The sequence below is a fragment of the Salvelinus sp. IW2-2015 genome, linkage group LG20 (genome assembly GCF_002910315.2).
Source record: "Salvelinus sp. IW2-2015 linkage group LG20, ASM291031v2, whole genome shotgun sequence".
NCBI classification, from domain to species: Eukaryota; Metazoa; Chordata; class Actinopteri; order Salmoniformes; family Salmonidae; genus Salvelinus; species Salvelinus sp. IW2-2015.
Window position 1 is genome coordinate 37982768 of NC_036860.1, and position 19022 is coordinate 38001789.

The window sequence follows — 19022 nt, forward strand, 5'->3', positions numbered from 1 at the left end:
ACCACTTTATTTTAAGAATGTGAAATGTCAGAATAATAGTGGAGAGAATTATTTATTTCAGCTTTTATTTATTTCATCACATTCCCAGTGGGTCAGAAGTTTACATACACTCAATTAGTATTTGGTAGCATAGCCTTTAAATTGTTTAACTTGGGTCAAATGTTTCGGGTAGCCTTCCACAACCTTCCCACAATTAGTTGGGTGAATTTTGGCCCATTCCTCCTGACAGAGCTCGTGTAACTGAGTCAGTTTTGTAGGCCTCCTTTCTCGCACAAGCTTTTTCAGTTCTGCCCTCAAATGTTCTATAGGGTTGAGGTCAGGGCTTTGTGATGGCCACACCAATACCTTGACTTTGTTGTCCTTAAGCCATTTAGCTTGGGGTCATTGTCCATTTGGAAGACCCATTTGCGACCAAGCTTTAACTTCCTGACTGATGTCTTGATGTTGCTTCAATATATCCACATAAATTTCCTGCTTCATGATGCCATCTCTTTTGTGAAGTGCACCAGTCCCTCCTGCAGCAAAGCACCCCCACAACATGATGCTGTCACCCCCGTGCTTCACGGTTGGGATGGTGTTCTTCGGTTTGCAAGCCTCCCCCTTTTTTCTCCAAACATAACGATGGTCATTATGGCCAAACAATTCTATTTTTGTTTCATCAGCCCAGAGGACATTTCTCCAAAATGTACGATCTTTGTCCCCATGTGCAGTTGCAAACCGTAGTCTGGCTTTTATTTGGTGGTTTTGGAGCAGTGGCTTCTTCCTTGCTGAGTGGCCTTTCAGGTTATGTCGATATAGGACTAGTTTTACTGTGGCTATAGATACTTTTGTACCTGTTTCCTCCAGCATCTTCACAACCTCCTTTGCTGTTGTTCTGGGATTGATTTGCACTTTTCGCACCAAAGTACGTTCATCTCTAGGAGACAGGACGCGTCTCATTCCTGAGCGGTATGACGGCTCCGTGGTCCCATGGTATTTATACTTGCGTACTATTGTTTGTACAGATGACCGTGGTACCTTCAGGCGTTTGGAAATTGCTCCCAAGGATGAACCAGACTTGTGGAGGTCTACAAAAATGTTTCTGAGGTCTTGGCTGACTTCTTTTGATTTTCCCATGATGTGAAGCAAAGAGGCACTGAGTTTGAAGGTAGGCCTTGAAATACATCCACAGGTACACCTCCAATTGACTCAAATTATGTCAATTAGCCTATCAGAAGCTTTAAAGCATTTTCTGGAATTTTCCAAGCTGTTTAAAGGCACAGTCAACTTAGTGTATGTAAACTTCTGACCCACTGGAATTGTGATAGTGAATTATAAGTGAAATAATCTGTCTGTAAACAATTGTTGGAAAAATGACTTGTCATGCATAAAGTAGATGTCCTAACCGACTTGCCAAAACTATAGTTTGTTCACAAGGAATTTGTGGAGTGGTTGAAAAATTTGTTTAATGACTCCAACCTAAGTGTATGTAAACTTCCGACTTCAACTGTATGTTCACTCAGGTTCCCTTTATCTAATATTAGGTTTTAGTGGAAGATCTGATAACATTCAGTATAAAAAAATATGCAAAAGTAGAAGAAATTAGAACGAGGGTAAATATTTTTTCACAGCACTGTATGACTGATTTAGTATCTTCATGTATGGTGCAAGGGAACTCTGATTAGCTTTTTGATGAAGTATCTGCTAAATTTGGAAGTTAAGTTTATTACATTATCAGGATAGCTATGTTATCATCATATCCACATTAAACATATTGGCTTATCGATTCAGCTCTTATAATACTGTATGCATCAACAGTTCAAATAGTGTACGCACATTCTGGCTGACACATCAAGGGTGATGTATGCTGGGCTGCGGCAACAGAGAGACACTCTGTCTGTGAGAAGCCTGCCTCCCTGTCCCTGATTGATCTGCCAGACACTAGTACAGAGAGGCATGCAGGCCAGGGATGTCACGATGTGGCTTCACTCTAACATCTCAATACAGAAGAGACACAAGGCGGAGGCTTGGCACGCCATGGTGGCTCTGGCACACACACAGGACCCCAAAGTTTGGTCCTAATGGTGGACGGTGGATAGTGATAGCGTCTTATCAGGTTGTATGCTGCTAATATTATTGCACTGTCAAGATTGTTTTGGTCTTCATGCAGATGAGTTGTTTTGTTTGACAAGATGGTGCATACTAATGAACATTTCAGTGTTGCATCTAAAACGTCCTAGTTAGCTAGCTATACACAGCACATTTGAATCTCTAGTGTAACAATGTGATAATGAAGTCTCATTTGCTCATAGGTCTTGTTGTTTTGTGGCTGCTCATCTGGATAACCATTATAGTCCGTGCTTAGCACGTGAAATGAGCAGCAGCTTTTTGGGAAGCTCTATTTATTTATCTTATGTTTTAGGGAGGCTTTCTCGACAGACAATAATAATAACTTTTTAATGATACAGTGCATTTGGAAAGTATTCAAACCCCTTGACTTTTTCCACATTTTGTTACATTACAGCCCTATTCTAAAATGGATTAAATCATTTCCCCCCCCCTTAATCTGCACACAATACCCAGTAATGACAAAGCAAAAATAGTTTTTTTGACATTTTTGCTAATTTCTTAAAATGAAAAATGGAAACATCACATTTCCATAAGTATGCAGACCCTTAGTACTTTGTTGAAGTAACTTTGGCAGCGATTACAGCCTCGAGTCTTCTTGGGTATGACGCTACAAGCTTGGCACACCTGTATTTGGGAAGTTTCTCCCATTCTTCTCTGCAGATAATTTAAGCTCTGTCAGGTTGGATGGGGAGAGTGTCTGCACAGCTATTTTCAGGTCTTTCCAGAGATTTTCTATCAGGTCCGGGCCCTGGCTGTGCCACTCAAGGACATTCAGATACTTGTCCCGAAGCCGCTCCTGAGTTGTCTTGGCTGTGTGCATAGGGTTGTTGTCCTGTTGGAAGGTGAACCTTCGCCCCAGTCTGAGGTCCTGAGCGCTCTGGAGCAGGTTTTCATCAAGGATCTCTCTGTACTTTGCACCGTTTGTCATTCTCTCAATCCTGACTAGTCTCCCAGTCCCTGCTGTTGAAAAACATCCCCACAGCAGTGTCTTTTGGCAAACTCCAAGCGGGCTGTCATGTGCCTTTTACTGAGGAGTGGCTTCCGTCTGGCCACTCTACCATAAAGGCCTGATTAGTTGTGTGTTGTAGAGATGGTTGTCTTGGAACGTTCTCACATCTTCACAGAGGAACTCTAGAGCTCTGTCAGTGACCATCGGGTTCTTGGTCACCTCCCTGACCAAGGCCCTTCTCCCCCTATTGCTCAGTTTGGCCGGGCGGCCAGCTCTAGGAAGAGTCTCGGTAGTTCCAAACTTCTTCCATTTAAAAATGATGGAGGCCACTGTGTTCTTGGGGACTTTCAATGATGCAGACATTTTTTGGTACCCTTCCCCAGATCTGTGCCTCGACACAATCCTGTCTCGGAGCTCTACGGACAATTCCTTAAACCTCATGGCTTGGTTTTTGCATGGACTAATTGGGCGGTCATTAATACTACAGTGACTCCAATCCAAGTCAGAGAGTCCAATCGAGGACATCTTACCGTTGTGCTGCTACACAGAATGTTTAAACAGATCTGCTGAGTAATTACAGTGGGGAGTGAAAGCTACTTTCTTACCAATTATGACCAGGCATTCTGCAGGCCTACTTACTCTAAGCACATTCGACCAATTAATGGAATCGATATGGGTTTTAATGGAAGGCAAAGAGCTGTGAACTGAAACAGCCCTCAGTCGGTAGTTACAGTTTAGCACTGATAAATTCTAAGGGGACCCTGACCTTCTCGCAGTCTGGGTTCAAATACTACTGATATTGTGGCTCCTCCAGATTGAACACAGAGAGCAATGCTAGTTTTATTTGCTATATATTAGTAAAATAAAAAGCAGGCCTAAGCTTAATGTTGGGCGATCAAGATTTAACGTTGTTATAGCCTTTGATGATAATTGAATATGACATTTGAGTGCAGTCTGTTTACAGTCTGCACTGAATTCTCCTCTGGGCTTGTTCCTCAAAATATACCATTTTTAAATCACCAGCAAGAGATTATGTGGAAATACTCCTCCAGAAATTGTATTGCAATGTAAAATTAGTAGTCTTTCATTTTGACTCGGTTTCATCACACCAATCTTGTTTCTCATGGTCTGAAATTCCTTTAAGTGCCTTTTGGCAAACTCCAAGCGGGCTGTCATGTGCCTTTTACTGAGGAGTGGCTTCCGTCTGGTCACTCTACCATAAAGGCCTGATTAGTTGTGTGTTGTAGAGATGGTTGTCTTGGAACGTTCTCACATCTTCACAGAGGAACTCTAGAGCTCGGTCAGTGACCATCGGGTTCTTGATCACCTCCCTGACCAAGGCCCTTCTCCCCCGATTTGTTCAGTTTGGCCGGGCGGCCAGCTCTAGGAAGAGTCTGGGTAGTTCCAAACTTCTTCCATTTAAGAATGATGGAGGCCACTGTGTTCTTGGGGACCTTCAATGCTGCAGACATTTTTTGGTATCCTTCCCCAGATCTGTGCCTCGACACAATCCTGTCTCGGAGCTCTACGGACAATTCCTTAGACCTCATGCCTTGGTTTTTGCTCTGACATGCACTGTCAGCAGTAGGACCTTATATAGACAGGTGTGTGCCTTTCCAAATCATGTCCATTCAATTCAATTTACCACAGGTGGACTCCAATCAAGTTGTAGAAACATCTCAACGATGATCAATGGAAACAGGATGCACCTGAGCTCAATTGAGTCTCATAGCATAGGGTCTGAATACTTGTGTAAATAAGATATTTCTGTTTTATTTATTTTTTAAAGCATTTGCAAACATAAAAAACCTATTTCCGCTTTGTCATTATGGGGTATTGTGTGTAGATTGATGAGGAAGCTACTTTTTAGTCTTTCATTTCGACTCTAATCGTTTCCTCTGTGTATTTACTACCCGGTTGTCATCCACCTTCAGAAACTGGGAGAGTGAGTAAGATTCCGATATTCTGAAGTAATTGGATTTAGGATCCCACTTTTGGGCACTTCTGGGGAATGGCAGGCTGCCCTCGTTGGGGAAGTAGAATGGTATCAGGGAACTGCCTAGGCTCCTGTTCACACCTGAACCCAGGAGGACTTCGTTAGTGAGAGACTCGAGAGTCATCATGGCTTTAGATATTTCTACTTGGACCCTTGAGAAGGGCTCTAAAGTGCGACCAGGAGTTTTATTTTGGGAGAAGATAATTGTTCTAATGAAAAGGCTTCTGATTGCCCTAGAGAAAAAGGTGAGTCAACAGCGTCATGGTTGCACCATTACTACAGCGAAAACGGCTTGCTTCTAGCGCAACCAAGTCAAAAGATCTGACCCATATTACCGGCGCAACATTTGTATCTTCCTATAGGGGATCACCGGACCGCATTTTACATTCATAAATCATGTCGTGGGCAGTTTTAAAACTGCTCAGTGGTGTAAAGTACTTAAGTAAAAGTACTTGAAAGTACTACTTAAGTCGTTTTGTGGGGTATCTGTACTTTATATTTTTTTTGCAACTTTTACTTATACTCCACTACATTCCTAAACAAAATAATGTACTTTTTACTCCTTACATTTTCCCTGACACCCAAAAGTACTACTTACATTTTGAATGCTTAGCTGTCTAATTCACACACTTATCAAGAGAACATCCCCGGTCTTCCCTAATGCCTCTGATCTGGCAGACTCACTAAACACAAATGCTTCGTTTGTAATTGACGTCTGAGTGTTGAAGTGTGCCCCTGGCTATCCGTTAATTTAAAAATCTAGAAAATTGTGCCATCTGGTTTGCTTAATATAAGGAATTTTAAATTATTTATACTTTTACTTTTGATACTTAAGTATATTTTAGTGATTACATTTACTTTTGATACTTAAGTACATTTAAAACCAAATACTTTGGACTTTTACTCAAGTAGTATTTTACTGAGTGACTTTTACTTGAGTCATTTTCTTTTAAGGTATCTTTACTTTACTCAAGTATGACAATTGGGTACTCTTTCCACCACAGAAACTGCTTGCGCGTCATTAACCATTTGTTTACATTTGTTCGGTCATGTTACCTCATTGGCTAGCTAGCTAACTTTACCAGTATATCCAAACCTTTGAGGGCAAATAAAGAAAGTAAAAGCTTCTTCGGGAGATCAATGATCATAGCATAGCAATGAATTAATGACAGCTCGCTTGCACGTCATCATCATAAACTTCAAATTTTTAAAGAGATGGTGTACAATTTTCAGTGTAATGCACCAGATAACTAGCCTGTTCATCCTCATGTCATTCCGTATTACAGCTTTCTGGGCCACTGTAAAAGGAGCTCAGCCAGTTGATTTAACATATAAGCCACTTCACAGGACATTGCCTTTGTCCACTGTCTTAACAGTGTAAACTTCTCAACTCCATCCAAGCAAGGGTTGGGATTATGCCAGGTAAAGCACCCTGCCTTTTAAGTCTACTTGCCCAATGCCCATAGAAATAGAATCGCATAGAACTAGAATCAATGTTCCATACCTTGGAACATGCTCCCAGACACCCTGCAGAGAGACAGTGTTGCTAGAGGTTTGAGGCAGCATCGCCAGACCAGATAGACAATGACCTGCTGTCATCAGAAGGGCAAAATCTGGGAATGATTAATGCAATAGAAAGGGCCGAGTCAGCGCCCCAAAACTGAATATTAAAGCTGACCTTCTAGATGAGGAGGCCGAGCCAAGTTAACCTGACAAGCTGTCAGGCTAGCTCCGTGTGCTAGCCATTTTTCAATGCAAATAGACTGGGTTCTTCTCTTAAACCTGCCAATAGCAGACCCCTCTAAAACTGAATGACATATTGGGTCAGGCTTTTCATGGAAGACTCTCATTCACTCATCTATATGGATGGAATTTTGAACACCCGCTGAAGTTGCAAAGGACTCTACGTCTGTCTCCCAATAGAAATATAATGTGACCGTTAACTGCCCCATTAAGATTTTATTATTGATGAGCCTGAAACTTCCCTCTCCAGCAGTATGTAAATGAGCTGTCCTGTTTATATTCTGTATGCATTCCTAAATGGCCCTTGTATCGTCAGTATAAAACTTGGCAGTATTTCCAGACACTTCCTTCACACTTTAAGACTTCTCCAACTTTGTGACTTGCATCTCTTGCCGCTGGTCAAAAGCTGGTACTTCAACCCTGTGTAAATATCAAGAATATTCATATGCTAGAAGAAGAAATAATTCAGTGTGAGGGTGAAGTGAGAAAATATTGACTAGTCTGCCAGTTCCCCTTCGCATGTGAGGAAGTAAGGGTTAATTCGGCATAGTTGACAGACTCCCAGCAGTCTCTTAACAAAACACTCTGAAAAGGCCACAGCATTCAGCCATTTTGTTCTGAGTGATTCACCTTCAAAATACACCACTTCGTCAAGGGAGGGCTGAATACAATGCACTTTTGTGCAAGCTCGCAAAACTAGGTATATCTTGTGGTAAACACTATCAAAAAGTTCTATCAAAAAGTTCTATCAAAGTTTGTCAAACCTAAGCATTATCGACCTGTGGTACACGAGTGGCACAGCGGTCTAAGGCACTGCTTCTGCAAGAGGCGTCACTACAGTCCCTTGTTCGAATCCAGGCTGAATCGCATCCGGCCGTGATTGGGAGTCCCAAAGGGCGGCGCACAATTGGCCCAGCATCGTCCGGGTTTGGCCGGGGGAGGCCGTCATTGTAAATAAGAATTTCTTCTTAAATGACTTGCCTAGTTTTAAATAAAGGTAAAATAAAAAAAGAAATGTTGGGTTCTAACATTAAAAGACAGCTAATTGATTACACTTCATTACAATGATGGATATACAGTGCCTTCAGAAAGTATTCAAACCTCTTGACTCTTTCCACATTTTGTTGTTTTAGATTGTGAATAAAAAATGTATTAAATTTATATATATTTTTTGTCACCGTCCTACACACAATAGCCCATAATGTCAGTTGTATTATGTTTTCAATTTTTTATTACAAATTAATTTCAAATGAAAGGCTGAAATGTCTTGAGTCAGTAAGTATTCAACCCCTTTGTTATGACAAGCCTAAATAAGTTCAGGAGTAAAAATGTGTTTAACAAGTCACATAATAAGTTGCATGGACTCTGTGTACAATAATAGCGTATAATAATGTAACATTATTTTTGAATGAGTACCTTATCTCTCTACCCTGTGCGATACATTCACCTTTCAGCAGGGCAATAACCTAAAACACAAGGCCAAATATACACTGGATTTGCATACCAAGACGACATTGACAGTTTCTGAGGGGCCTAGTTACAGTTTTGACTTAAATCGGCTTGAAAATCTATGGCAAGATTTGAAAATGACTCTCTCGTAATGATCAACAACCAACTTGACAGAACTTGAAGAATTTAAAAAAGAATAATTGGCAAATATTGTACAATCCAAGTGTGCAAAGCTCTTATAGACTTACCCAGAAAGACTCACAGCTGTAATCGCTGCCAAATATGTATTTACTCAGGGGTGTGAATACTTACGTAAATTAGATATCTGTTTTAAATTTTCAATAGATTAGCAAAAAATTCAAAAAACATGTTTTCACTTTGTTATTGTGGGGTATTGTGTGTAGATGGTTGAGAGAAAAAAAATGTAATTCATTTTGAATTCAGGCAGTAACACAATGTGGAATAAGGGTATGAATACTTTCTGAAGGCACTGTATGTTTGAAAGTAAAATAATTTCATACATTTATATTCCCCAAGGTCAAATATCCTCAAGATGTCTTGAACATTGCTTCTCACGTTGCTTGCGCCAATGCTTTTCTATCTGCCTTTTAACAGCCAAATACGAGCATGTGATTTGTGCCTTGCTGGGTCTTCGGCTATAATTTTTTTAATGGTATTCCAGTCTCGCTATGTGGCTGTCAAGGTGACTTCACACTTCTCACAGTCAAAATGCATTTAACTAAAAGTGCCAGGTCTCAAAGGAAGTTTTGTCCTGAATATCACAATGGTTATTGTTACATACATAATGACATTTTGTCATCCAGCCTCTGAGATGGATATTTTGCATCTCAAATACAAAATGCTTTTAGAGATTCTAATGAGGATGTGTCTTTGAATCTTTTGTGTAGACCTAGACTTGATTTCTGTAATTACTTTATCCCCTTCCCCTTACACCCCTGTAAAAATTCAACTGGAGAGATGAAAGGAGCCCAATACATTTAAAGCTATTATACTATAATTTTTTTGTGAATTCTCAAATACGTGTATCGAATGAATTTCGCAATGAGCTATTCTTCCATCTCAATGTTCATGTTTTGGCAAGGTTTTCTGGTCTCCTGACTGACTGACGCTTCTTCCTGGTAACCATTTCACTGTGTCAAATTGACTATCTTCATAATAACCTTTGCCATTTTCTAGGCGGTATATGGGTTATTTTGCTTTTGGGGGGGTTGGGGATGGGTTGCTATTGCTAAGTATCTCTATCTCTCTAACTCTCTCTCTCTGTCTATCTGTTGTTTGGATGCGGGTGCTGGATATGGGTCCTCTCTTCTCTCACCTGTAGTTGGGGGGAGACCTGGGAGGAGGTGTTGGGGGAAGTCCAGCAGTAAGTGAGCCCTTCCGTTTCTCCATCTGCATGCTGCATGCTCTTAGAGGTTCTAGCTGGGGTCAAAACTTCACTGCCACACAGTTCAAAGCTGGACAAACATTTTTTTCCCTGCACACTCACGCCTCACCTTTTGACCTTGCTTGCCACTGATGGGGTGGGGGAAATCATGTATTCCAGTGGAGGATTGCTCAAATTGCGAAATCATAGGCCGAAATTCTGACTGAAGATATACAAACTAGTTTCGACCTCTGCAAATCAGAGCATTGGAGAATGTATTTCTCGTGTCAGGATTTCAGCTTTAGTGAATGTACGAAATCACATTTGTCGATCATGACATTGTCTTTAAAAATAAATAATTAGATGGTGCCACCATTTGTTATTTGAAACCCACTCTGAGCACTTGACAACAAAAATGAGTTTGGAACCTGTCTCTTCATCGAAGGTTGCTAGAGAACCGTCGATGAGGTACATTCTGGATTCATAGTTGTGCTGATGTCCTGTATGTTTTTTTTGTGTGTGCATGTGTGTGTGACTCAGGTGGGACAGAACTTTATCCCCTCCTCAGTTCCCAACACATTCGCCCCATCGCCCACTCCTGCAGTGCTCAGCAGTGGCCTCAACGACCTGTTTGAGCTCTCCACAGGCATGGCCATCACCACAGGAGGCTATGTCACCCCAAAGTCTGTGAGTACCCACAGCTCGATGCTTATGTTGATGTTCAATGCTAATGCTATCCAGAGCTTAATGTTAGCACTATGTTGGGATAAAGTAGATTTTCATTGCTGAGCTAGCACACCAGCAAGGGCAGAGAATAAAGCTCAGATAAAGCTGATCAGAATGCTAACTCATTAGGACCTAGCAAGCTGAGAAATGCATGCAGAAAGGGGGATACCTAGTCAGTTGTACGACTGAATGCCTTCAACTGAAATGTGTCTTCCACATTTAACCCAACCCCTCTGAATCAGAACCTTGAGTCCTGCCTCAAAGTCACTCTTCATGTAGGACAGTGCATAAATATAGTTATGACGTTGTTTGGCAGGGGCGGAAGGAGGGGTGTGTTAAGTCCATGTTGGCATCAACAGGCTCCACCCTAGATTCCTGTTCAAAATGGTTAATTTAGATATATCATACAGTTGAGTCATGCAGAAGAGGCTCACAAAGTCCTCGCTGTGTTATGTGTGCTGTTGATTGGTACGTGTTGCTATGTAGCAGCAGGACATAGCATCCTGTCCAAGGTATCCACTTAATTTACAGGTTCCATTCTCCATCTCCCTTTGTGTCTGACTCAATACAATGAGTGGGCTACACAGCACAGACACGTAGTTCAGCACTTGTTGTGCAAATCCTGTATGACTCGGGTTGCCATTTTCAAATTACCTGTGTGCTCTCTCTGCTCCCAGGTATTGGTGAAGCAGTTTGCATGTTCATATTTCTTTATTTCCTGTCTATCTCTTCCCCCAGATATGGCTGCCTGCAGTGAAAGCTAAAGGGCTAGAGATCTCAGGCACATTCTCCCGCCGACAGGGCCAAATGTATATGGACATGACCTTCACCAACAAGGCCCTGCAGCACATGACCGACTTTGCTATCCAGTTCAACAAGAACAGGTGAGAGAGGGTGCGACTGGTATCAAATCCTATATGCCATCTCTTGCTATTGTGCCCTTAGTCACAGTGCGGTCTGGAGTCATTCAAACTCGTTTTTCAACCACTCCACAAATGTCTTGTTAACAAACTACAGTTTTGGCAAGTCGGTTAGGACATCTACTTTGTGCATGACACAAGTCATTTTTCCAACAATTGTTTACAGACAGATTATTTCACTTATAATTCACTGTATCACAATTCCAGTGGGTCAGAAGTTTACATACACTAAATTGACTGTGCCTTTAAACAGCTTGGAAAATTCCAGAAATGATGTCATAGATTTAGAAGCTTCTGATAGGCTAATTGACATCATTGGAGTCAATTGGAGGTGTACCTGTGCCTACCTTCAAACTTTGCTTGACATCATGGGAAAATCAAAAGAAATCAGCCAAGACCTCAAAAAAAAAATTGTAGGCCTCCACAAGTCTAGTTCATCCTTGGGAGCAATTTCCAAATGCCTGAAGGTACCACGTTCATCTGTACAAACAATACTGCGCAAGTACAAACACCATGGGACCATGCAGCCGTCATACCGCTCAGGAAGGAGACGCGTTCTGTCTCCTAGAGATGAACATACTTTGGTGCGTAAAGTGCAAATCAATCCCAGGACAACAGCAAAGGACATTGTGAAGATGCTGGAGGAAACAGGTACAAAAGTATCTATATCCACAGTAAAACGAGTCCTATATCGACATAACCTGAAAGGCCGCTCAGCAAGGAAGAAGCCACTGCTCCAAAACCGCCATAAAAAAGCCAGACTACAGTTTGCAACTGCACATGAGGACAAAGATCGCACTTTTTGGAGAAATATCCTCTGGTCTGATGAAACAAAAATAGAACTGTTTGGCCATAATGACGATCGTTATGTTTGGAGGATAAAGGGGGAGGCTTGTAAGCCGAAGAACACCATCCCAACCGTGAAGCACGGGAGTGGCAGCATCATGTTGTGGGGGTGCTTTGCTGCAGAAGGGACTCGTGCATTTCACAAAATAGATTGCTCTTTGAGGAAGGAAAATTATGTGGATATATTGAAGCAACATCTCAAGACATCAGTCAGGAAGTTAAAGCCCCCAAGCATACTTCCAAAGTTGTGGCAAAATGGCTTAAGGACTACAAAGTCAAGGTATTGGAGTGGCCATTACAAAGCCCTGACATCAATCCCATAGAAAATGTGTGGGCAGAACTGAAAAAGCGTGTGCGAGCAAGGAGGCCTACAAAGCTGACTCAGTTACACCAGCTCTGTCAGGAGGAATGGGCCAAAATTCACCCAGCTTATTGTGGGAAGCTTGTGGAAGGCTACCCGAACCGTTTGACCGACGTTAAACAATTTAAAGGCAATGCTACCAAATACTAATTGAGTGTATGTAAACTTCTGACCCACTGGGAATGTGATGAAAGAAATGAAAGCTCTCTCTACTATTATTCTGACATTTCACATTCTTAAAATAAAGTGGTGACCCTAACTGACCTAAAACAGGGAATTCTTACTAGGATTAAATGTCAGGAATTGTGAAAACCTGAGTTTAAATGTATTTGGCTAGGTGTATGTAAACTTCCCACTTCAGCTATTTCAGCCACAACCATTGTTGACAAGGCCATGCAATCTCCATAGACAAACGTTGGCAGTAGAATGGCCTTTCTGAAGAGCTCAAACTTTCAATGTGGCACCGTCATAGAATGCTACCATTCCAACAAGTCAGTTCGTCAAATTTCTGCCCTGCTAGCGCTGCTCCGGTCAAGTGTAAGTGCTGTTATTGTGAAATCGAAAACTGAAAGTGGTAGGCCACACAAGCTCACAGAATGGGACCGCTGAAGCACTTAGCACATTGTAAATCGTCTGTCCTCTGTTGCAACACTCACTACCGAGTTCCAAACTTCCTCTGGAAGCAACATCAGCACAAGGAACTGTTCGTCGGGAGCAAGATGAAATGGGTTTCCATGGCCGAGCAGCCATGGATCACAATGCAAAGCGTCGGCTGGAGTTGTGTAAAGCTCGCCGCCTTTGGACTCTAGAGCAGTGGAAACGCGTTCTCTGGAGTGATGAATCACGCTTCACCATCTGGCAGTCCCACGGATGAATCTGGGTTTGGCTGATGCAAGGAGAACGCTACCTGCCCCAATGCATAGTGCCAACTGTAAAGTTTGGTGCAGGAGGAATAATGGTCTGGGGCTGTTTTTCATGGTTCGTGCTAGGCCCCTTAGTTCCAGTGAAGGGAAATCTTAATTCTACAGCATACAATGACATTCTAGACCATTCTGTGCTTCCAACTTTGTGGCAACCATTTGGGGAAGGCCCTTTCCTGTTTCAACATGACAATACTCCTGTTCACAAAGTGAGGTCCATACAGAAATGATTTGTTAAGATCGGTATGGAGGAACTTGACTGGCCTGCACAGTGCCCTGACCTCAACCCCATCGAACACCTTTGGGAAGAATCTTAACGCCGACTGCAGGCCTAATCGCCCAACATCAGTGCCGACCTCACTAATGCTTTTGTGGCTGAATGGAAGCAAGACCTTGCAGCAATATTCTAGCATCTAGTGGAAAGCAATCCCAGAAGAATGGAGGCTGTTATAGCAGCAAACTCCATATACCAACTCCATATTAATGCCCATGATTTTTGAATGAGATGTTCGACCAGCAGGTGTCCATACTTTTTCTCATGTAGTGTATTTAGCTCCAGTCACCTGAAGCACTTAAGACCCTGTTATGCAATTTATGTTGTCTAGTTTCGGAGTGATCCCCACCACCCCTCTGCCCATCCACACTCCACTGATGCCCAGCCAGAGTATCGAAGTTTCCCTGCCTCTCAACACCATTGGGCCAGTCATGAAGATGGACCCACTGAACAACCTACAGGTAAACTCCTACATGTATTTTCTGGTTACGTAATGCATGCTAGGCAAGAGCAGCCTACCTGGTCTACAAAAGATATCATGATTATTATTTTTCTGCCATTTTAATCCTTGAGTGCGCCGCCAAAGCGTTTTTTCGGATTACATTTACATTTATTTCAGAAAGTAGTCATTCCCCTTGACTTATTCCACATTTTGTTGTGTTACAGCCTGAATTCAAAATGGATGACTTTTTTTTTTCACCCATCTACACACAATACACAATTTTTTAGCAAATGTATTTATATAAGGATTTACACCCGAGTCAATACTTTGTAGAAGTACCCTTGGCAGCGATACCAGCTGTGATTCTTTCTGTGTAAGTCTCTAAGAGATTTCCACACCTGGATTGTGCAACATTTGCCCATTATTCTTTTCAAAATGATTTAAGCTCTGTCAAGTTGGTTGTTGATAATTGCTAGACAACCATTTTCAAGTCTTTCCATATATTTTCAAGTAGATTAAAGTTAAAACTGTAACTCTGCCACTCAGGAACATTCACTGTTTTCTTTGTAAGCAACTCCAGAGTTTTAGGTTATTGTCCTGTTGAAAGGTGAATTCATCTCCCAGTGTCTGGTGGAAAGCAGACTGAACCAAATTTTCCTCTAGGATTTTGCCTGTGCTTAGCTTTATTCGGTAAATTTTTTTTATCCTGAAAAACTCCCCAGTCCTTAACGATTACAAGCATACCCAAAACATGATGCAGCCACCACTAAGCTTGAAAATATGGAGAGTGGTACTCCATAATGTGTTGTTGGATTTGGCCAAACATAACACTTTGTACTCAGGACAAAAAGTGAATTGCTTTGCCACATTTTCTTGCAGTATTATATTAGTGCCTTGTTGCAAGCAGGATGTTTTGGAATATTTTTTCTGTACAGGCTTCCTTCTTTTCACTCTGTCAATTAGGTTAGTATTATGGAGTTGATCCATCCTCAGTTTTCTCCTATCACAGACTCTAACTGTTTTAAAGTCACCATTGGCCTCAAGGTAAAATCCCTGAGCGGTTTTTACCTCTCCTGCAACTGAGTTAGCAAGGACACCTGTATCTTTGTAGTGACTGGGTGTATTGAACAATATCCTAAGTGTAATTAATATCTTCACCATGTGAAATGGAGCCACTCTATATTGTATCTGTGGCCCATGTGCACGGTTCTCCCCAAAGAAAGTAAGGGCGCGCTTTAAATATATATATATTTGTGAAACTTTATTTCTTATCATTTTAGGCCAAGCACCACACCATAATTGAGTATTTATTGATCTAAATTGCAGGACATGGCAGTTAAAGGTGTTAAAAAATGAATCCAAATTGGGTCACTGCCCCCTCCTGCATGTCATATTATTTTTGGCCAGACAGCATCAGATACATGGGCTATAGATACTAAGACAGAGGGGCGCTGTTTACCTCATTCGGATGCTTTCTCTGGTGAAATATATTCAGCCTCTTGCAATTTTAAGGAAAATTAAGAAACACTGATTGACACGTATGAGAAATCATTTTATACGTTTATTTTAGTTTCATTAACATTTTGGAGGGAATCCTGGTTTCCCTTGGCATCCATGAATACACACCACTTTGTAGGTTGAATGTCATTACACTTATGGTGTTTGTAATACACTGAACAAAAATATAAATGCAACAGGTAACAATTTCAAAGATTTTACTGAGTTACATTTCATATAAGGAAATCAGTCAATTGAAATAAATGTATTAGTCCCTAATCTATGGATTTCACTTGACTGGGAATACAGATATGTAGCTGTTGGTCACAGATACCTTAAAAAAACGGAAGGGGCTTGGATCAGAAAACCAGTCAGTATCTGTTGTGCCCACCATTTGCCTCATGCGGCACAACACATCTCCTTCACATAGAGTAAATCAAGCTGTTGATTGTCGTCCTACTCCTCTTCGATGGCTGTGCAAAGTTGCTGGATATCAAATTGTATTTGTCACATGCGCCGAATACAACACCTTACCGTGAAATGCTTACTTACAAGCCCTTAACCAACAATGCAGTTTTATGAAAGTATTTACTAAATAAACTAAAGTAAAAAGTCGATTTTTTTTTAAAGTAACAGAATAAATGAACAATAATAAGGCTATATACAGGGGGTACCGGTACCGAATCAATATGCGGGGGGTACAGTTTAGTCGAGGTAAATTGTAAATGTAGGATATTGGCGGGAACTGGAAAACGCTGTTATACACGTTGATCCAGAGAATTCCAAACATGCTCAATGGGTGACATGTCTGGTGTGTATGCAGGCCATGGAAGAACTTTGACATTTTCAGCTCCCACAAATTGTGTTCAGATCCTTGCAACATGGGTTGTGTGACAAAACTGCACATTTTAGAGTGGCCTTTTATTGTCCCCAGCACAAGGTGCACCTGTGTAATGATCATGCTTTTTGATCAGCTTCTTGATATGCCACACTGTGTCAGGTGGATGGATTATCTGGGCAAAGGAGAAATGCTCACTAACAGAGATGTAGAAAAATGTGTGCACAAAATAAGCTTCTTCTGCATATGGAACATTTCTGGGATCTTTTATTTCAGCTCATGGACAACACTTTACATGTTGAAATTAGATTTCAGTGTAGATGCCCCTTTCCATTCAAATGGCGGGTGCACAGTGTACTGTTCGGATGCTGGACTTATTTTTTTAATAGACGAATGTGCGCAGGTATCTGACAATCAGATGAAAACATCATGACTGGTTGTGTTCAAGACACATTTAAAGGTAATACATTTTTACAGTTAAATGACATGTCTTTACTCTAAAGCCCATAAAAAGCACATGCACACATAAAAGGTGCGGTTAAAAAAATAGACACCCCCGAGTGTCACTGTATAATTATCACTCGGGATGGCACTTTCAAATGAATTTACTGCTGTATGCTAATACCCTTATATAAAATCCTGACCTTGAATGCAAACACTAACAAGACTTTTGGAATTGATTTATGTTTTATTTGAACAGGGAAATGTATCAAACCTAAGCTGAAGCATTTAATGCATTGAACCATCATAATTATATTGAAAAAAATCCACTCTGCATCGATTAAGGTTCACAATGTTATTCTCCCCCTAAATTGGGTCTGTGCCCCACCTTGGCCACCCCATTCAAAATGTTCTGGACACACCACTGACAGTCAGGGAGAATTGAAAATTCCAAAAACAATGAATTTAGCAGTATTCATTTTGTTATTATGTTTGAACACAAGAACACCGTATTAGCCATGGCAAAATGCATAGAATTTCAGGAAACTAATCTAGCTTTAAAACTACTAAGTTTTCTCTCCACTCCATTGCAGAATATGTAGAATTGCACAAAATGTGTATAAAGCTGCAAAGTTTTCTCTCGGCTGTGTGTCAAAATGCGTAAAATTGCAGGTAATTGGCTTAAAATGCAAAGAAGTCTATACACTGCCAAGCTGGGCCTGAAAATGTTGCCTGCGCTCATTGCTCACGCCCCCCCCCCCGCCCCCCCCCCACTTAAGCCCCCTTTTGATCCCGAAATAAACCCAGAGTCTCACCTGAATGCTTAGCTTCTCATAAAAAAAAGAGAGAAAGAAGAAGAGATAAAAGAGAGAAAGAAGAAGGCTTGGACAAAAGAAAAGGATCCAAAATACTTTTTATTGTTAAGTTTTGCTGCAAGGCCTTTTTGAAGGCAGCTTTCAATACAGAAGATAAGTGTAAGGCATATAGGCAGCCCAAATCAAATTTGTCACGTGCGCCGAATACAACGGGTGTAGACCTTACAGTGAAATGCTTACTTACAGCTCTAACCAATAGTGCGGAAAAATGGTGGTGTGTGTGTGTGTGTTGTGTGGTGTGTTTGTGGGGGGGGGGGGTAAGTAAAGAAATAAAACAACAGTAAAAAGACATTTAAAACAGTAGCAAGGCTATATACAGGCACCGGTTAGTCAGGCTTATTGAGGTAGTATGTACATGTAGGTATGGTTAAAGTGACTATGCATGTATGATGAACAGAGAGAGTAGCAGTAGCGTAAAAAGAGGCGTTGGCGGGTGGTGGGACACAATGCAGATAGCCCGGTTAGCCAATGTGCGGAGCACTGGTTGGTCAGACCAATTGAGGTAGTATGTACATGAATGTATAGTTTAAAGTGACTATGCATATATGATAAACAGAGAGTAGCAGCGTAAAAGAGGGGTTGGGGGTGGCACATAATGCAAATAGTCCGGGTAACCATTTGGTTACCTGTTCAGGAGTCTTATGGCTTGGGGGTAAAAACTGTTGAGGAGCCTTTTTGTCCATAGATATTGGCCACTCCGGTACCGCTTGCCATGCGGTAGTAGAGAGAACAGTCTATGACTGGGGTGGCTGGGGTCTTTGACAATTTTTAGGGCCTTCCTCTGACACCGCCTGGTGTAGAGGCATCCGGCTCTCGTCCTCTGTACCTGCGTCGCTTCCTTTTGCGAATAACTGGGATGTCGGCCCTGCCGGGTATTTGGAGAATATCATGCGAGTCTTGCTTGTTGTTGAAAAACTCTTTGTCTAATCCGAGGTGAGTGATCGCTGTCCTGATATCCAGAAGCTCTTTTCTGCCGTAAGATACAGTTGTAGAAACAAGTTACAAATAAGTTACAAATAACGCGAAAAAAACCCACATAATAGCACAATTGGTTGGGCGTCCGTAAAACTGCTGCCATTTCTTCCGGCACCTTCCGGGCTCGATTTCCCGATAACGATGGAATTTAGGCTTATGAATGTTTTTAACAATGCATCTTTCCTACCACGTTACTAACGAAGGTTCTGGAAAACACCTTGGCTACTAAAGATAGATTGTAAAAAGGTTCTAACGATGATCTTAACGCTACGAAGGT

At 41.5% G+C, this 19022-nt stretch overlaps 1 protein-coding gene across 2 annotated transcripts in view; it reads left to right on the forward strand.

Moving 5' to 3' along the window:
- The window catches only part of LOC111980305 (AP-2 complex subunit beta), a 67169-nt gene that overhangs the window by 21378 nt on the left and 26769 nt on the right, over positions 1-19022 (forward strand). The window contains exons 15-18 of one of the 2 annotated variants that reach the window (XM_024011026.2): positions 9589-9630; positions 10171-10317; positions 11095-11240; positions 14009-14138. In XM_024011026.2, coding sequence (XP_023866794.1) covers positions 9589-9630; positions 10171-10317; positions 11095-11240; positions 14009-14138 — 465 coding nt within the window. The remainder of the gene's footprint in view (positions 1-9588; positions 9631-10170; positions 10318-11094; positions 11241-14008; positions 14139-19022) is intronic. The other variant, XM_024011027.2, reaches the window with a different exon arrangement.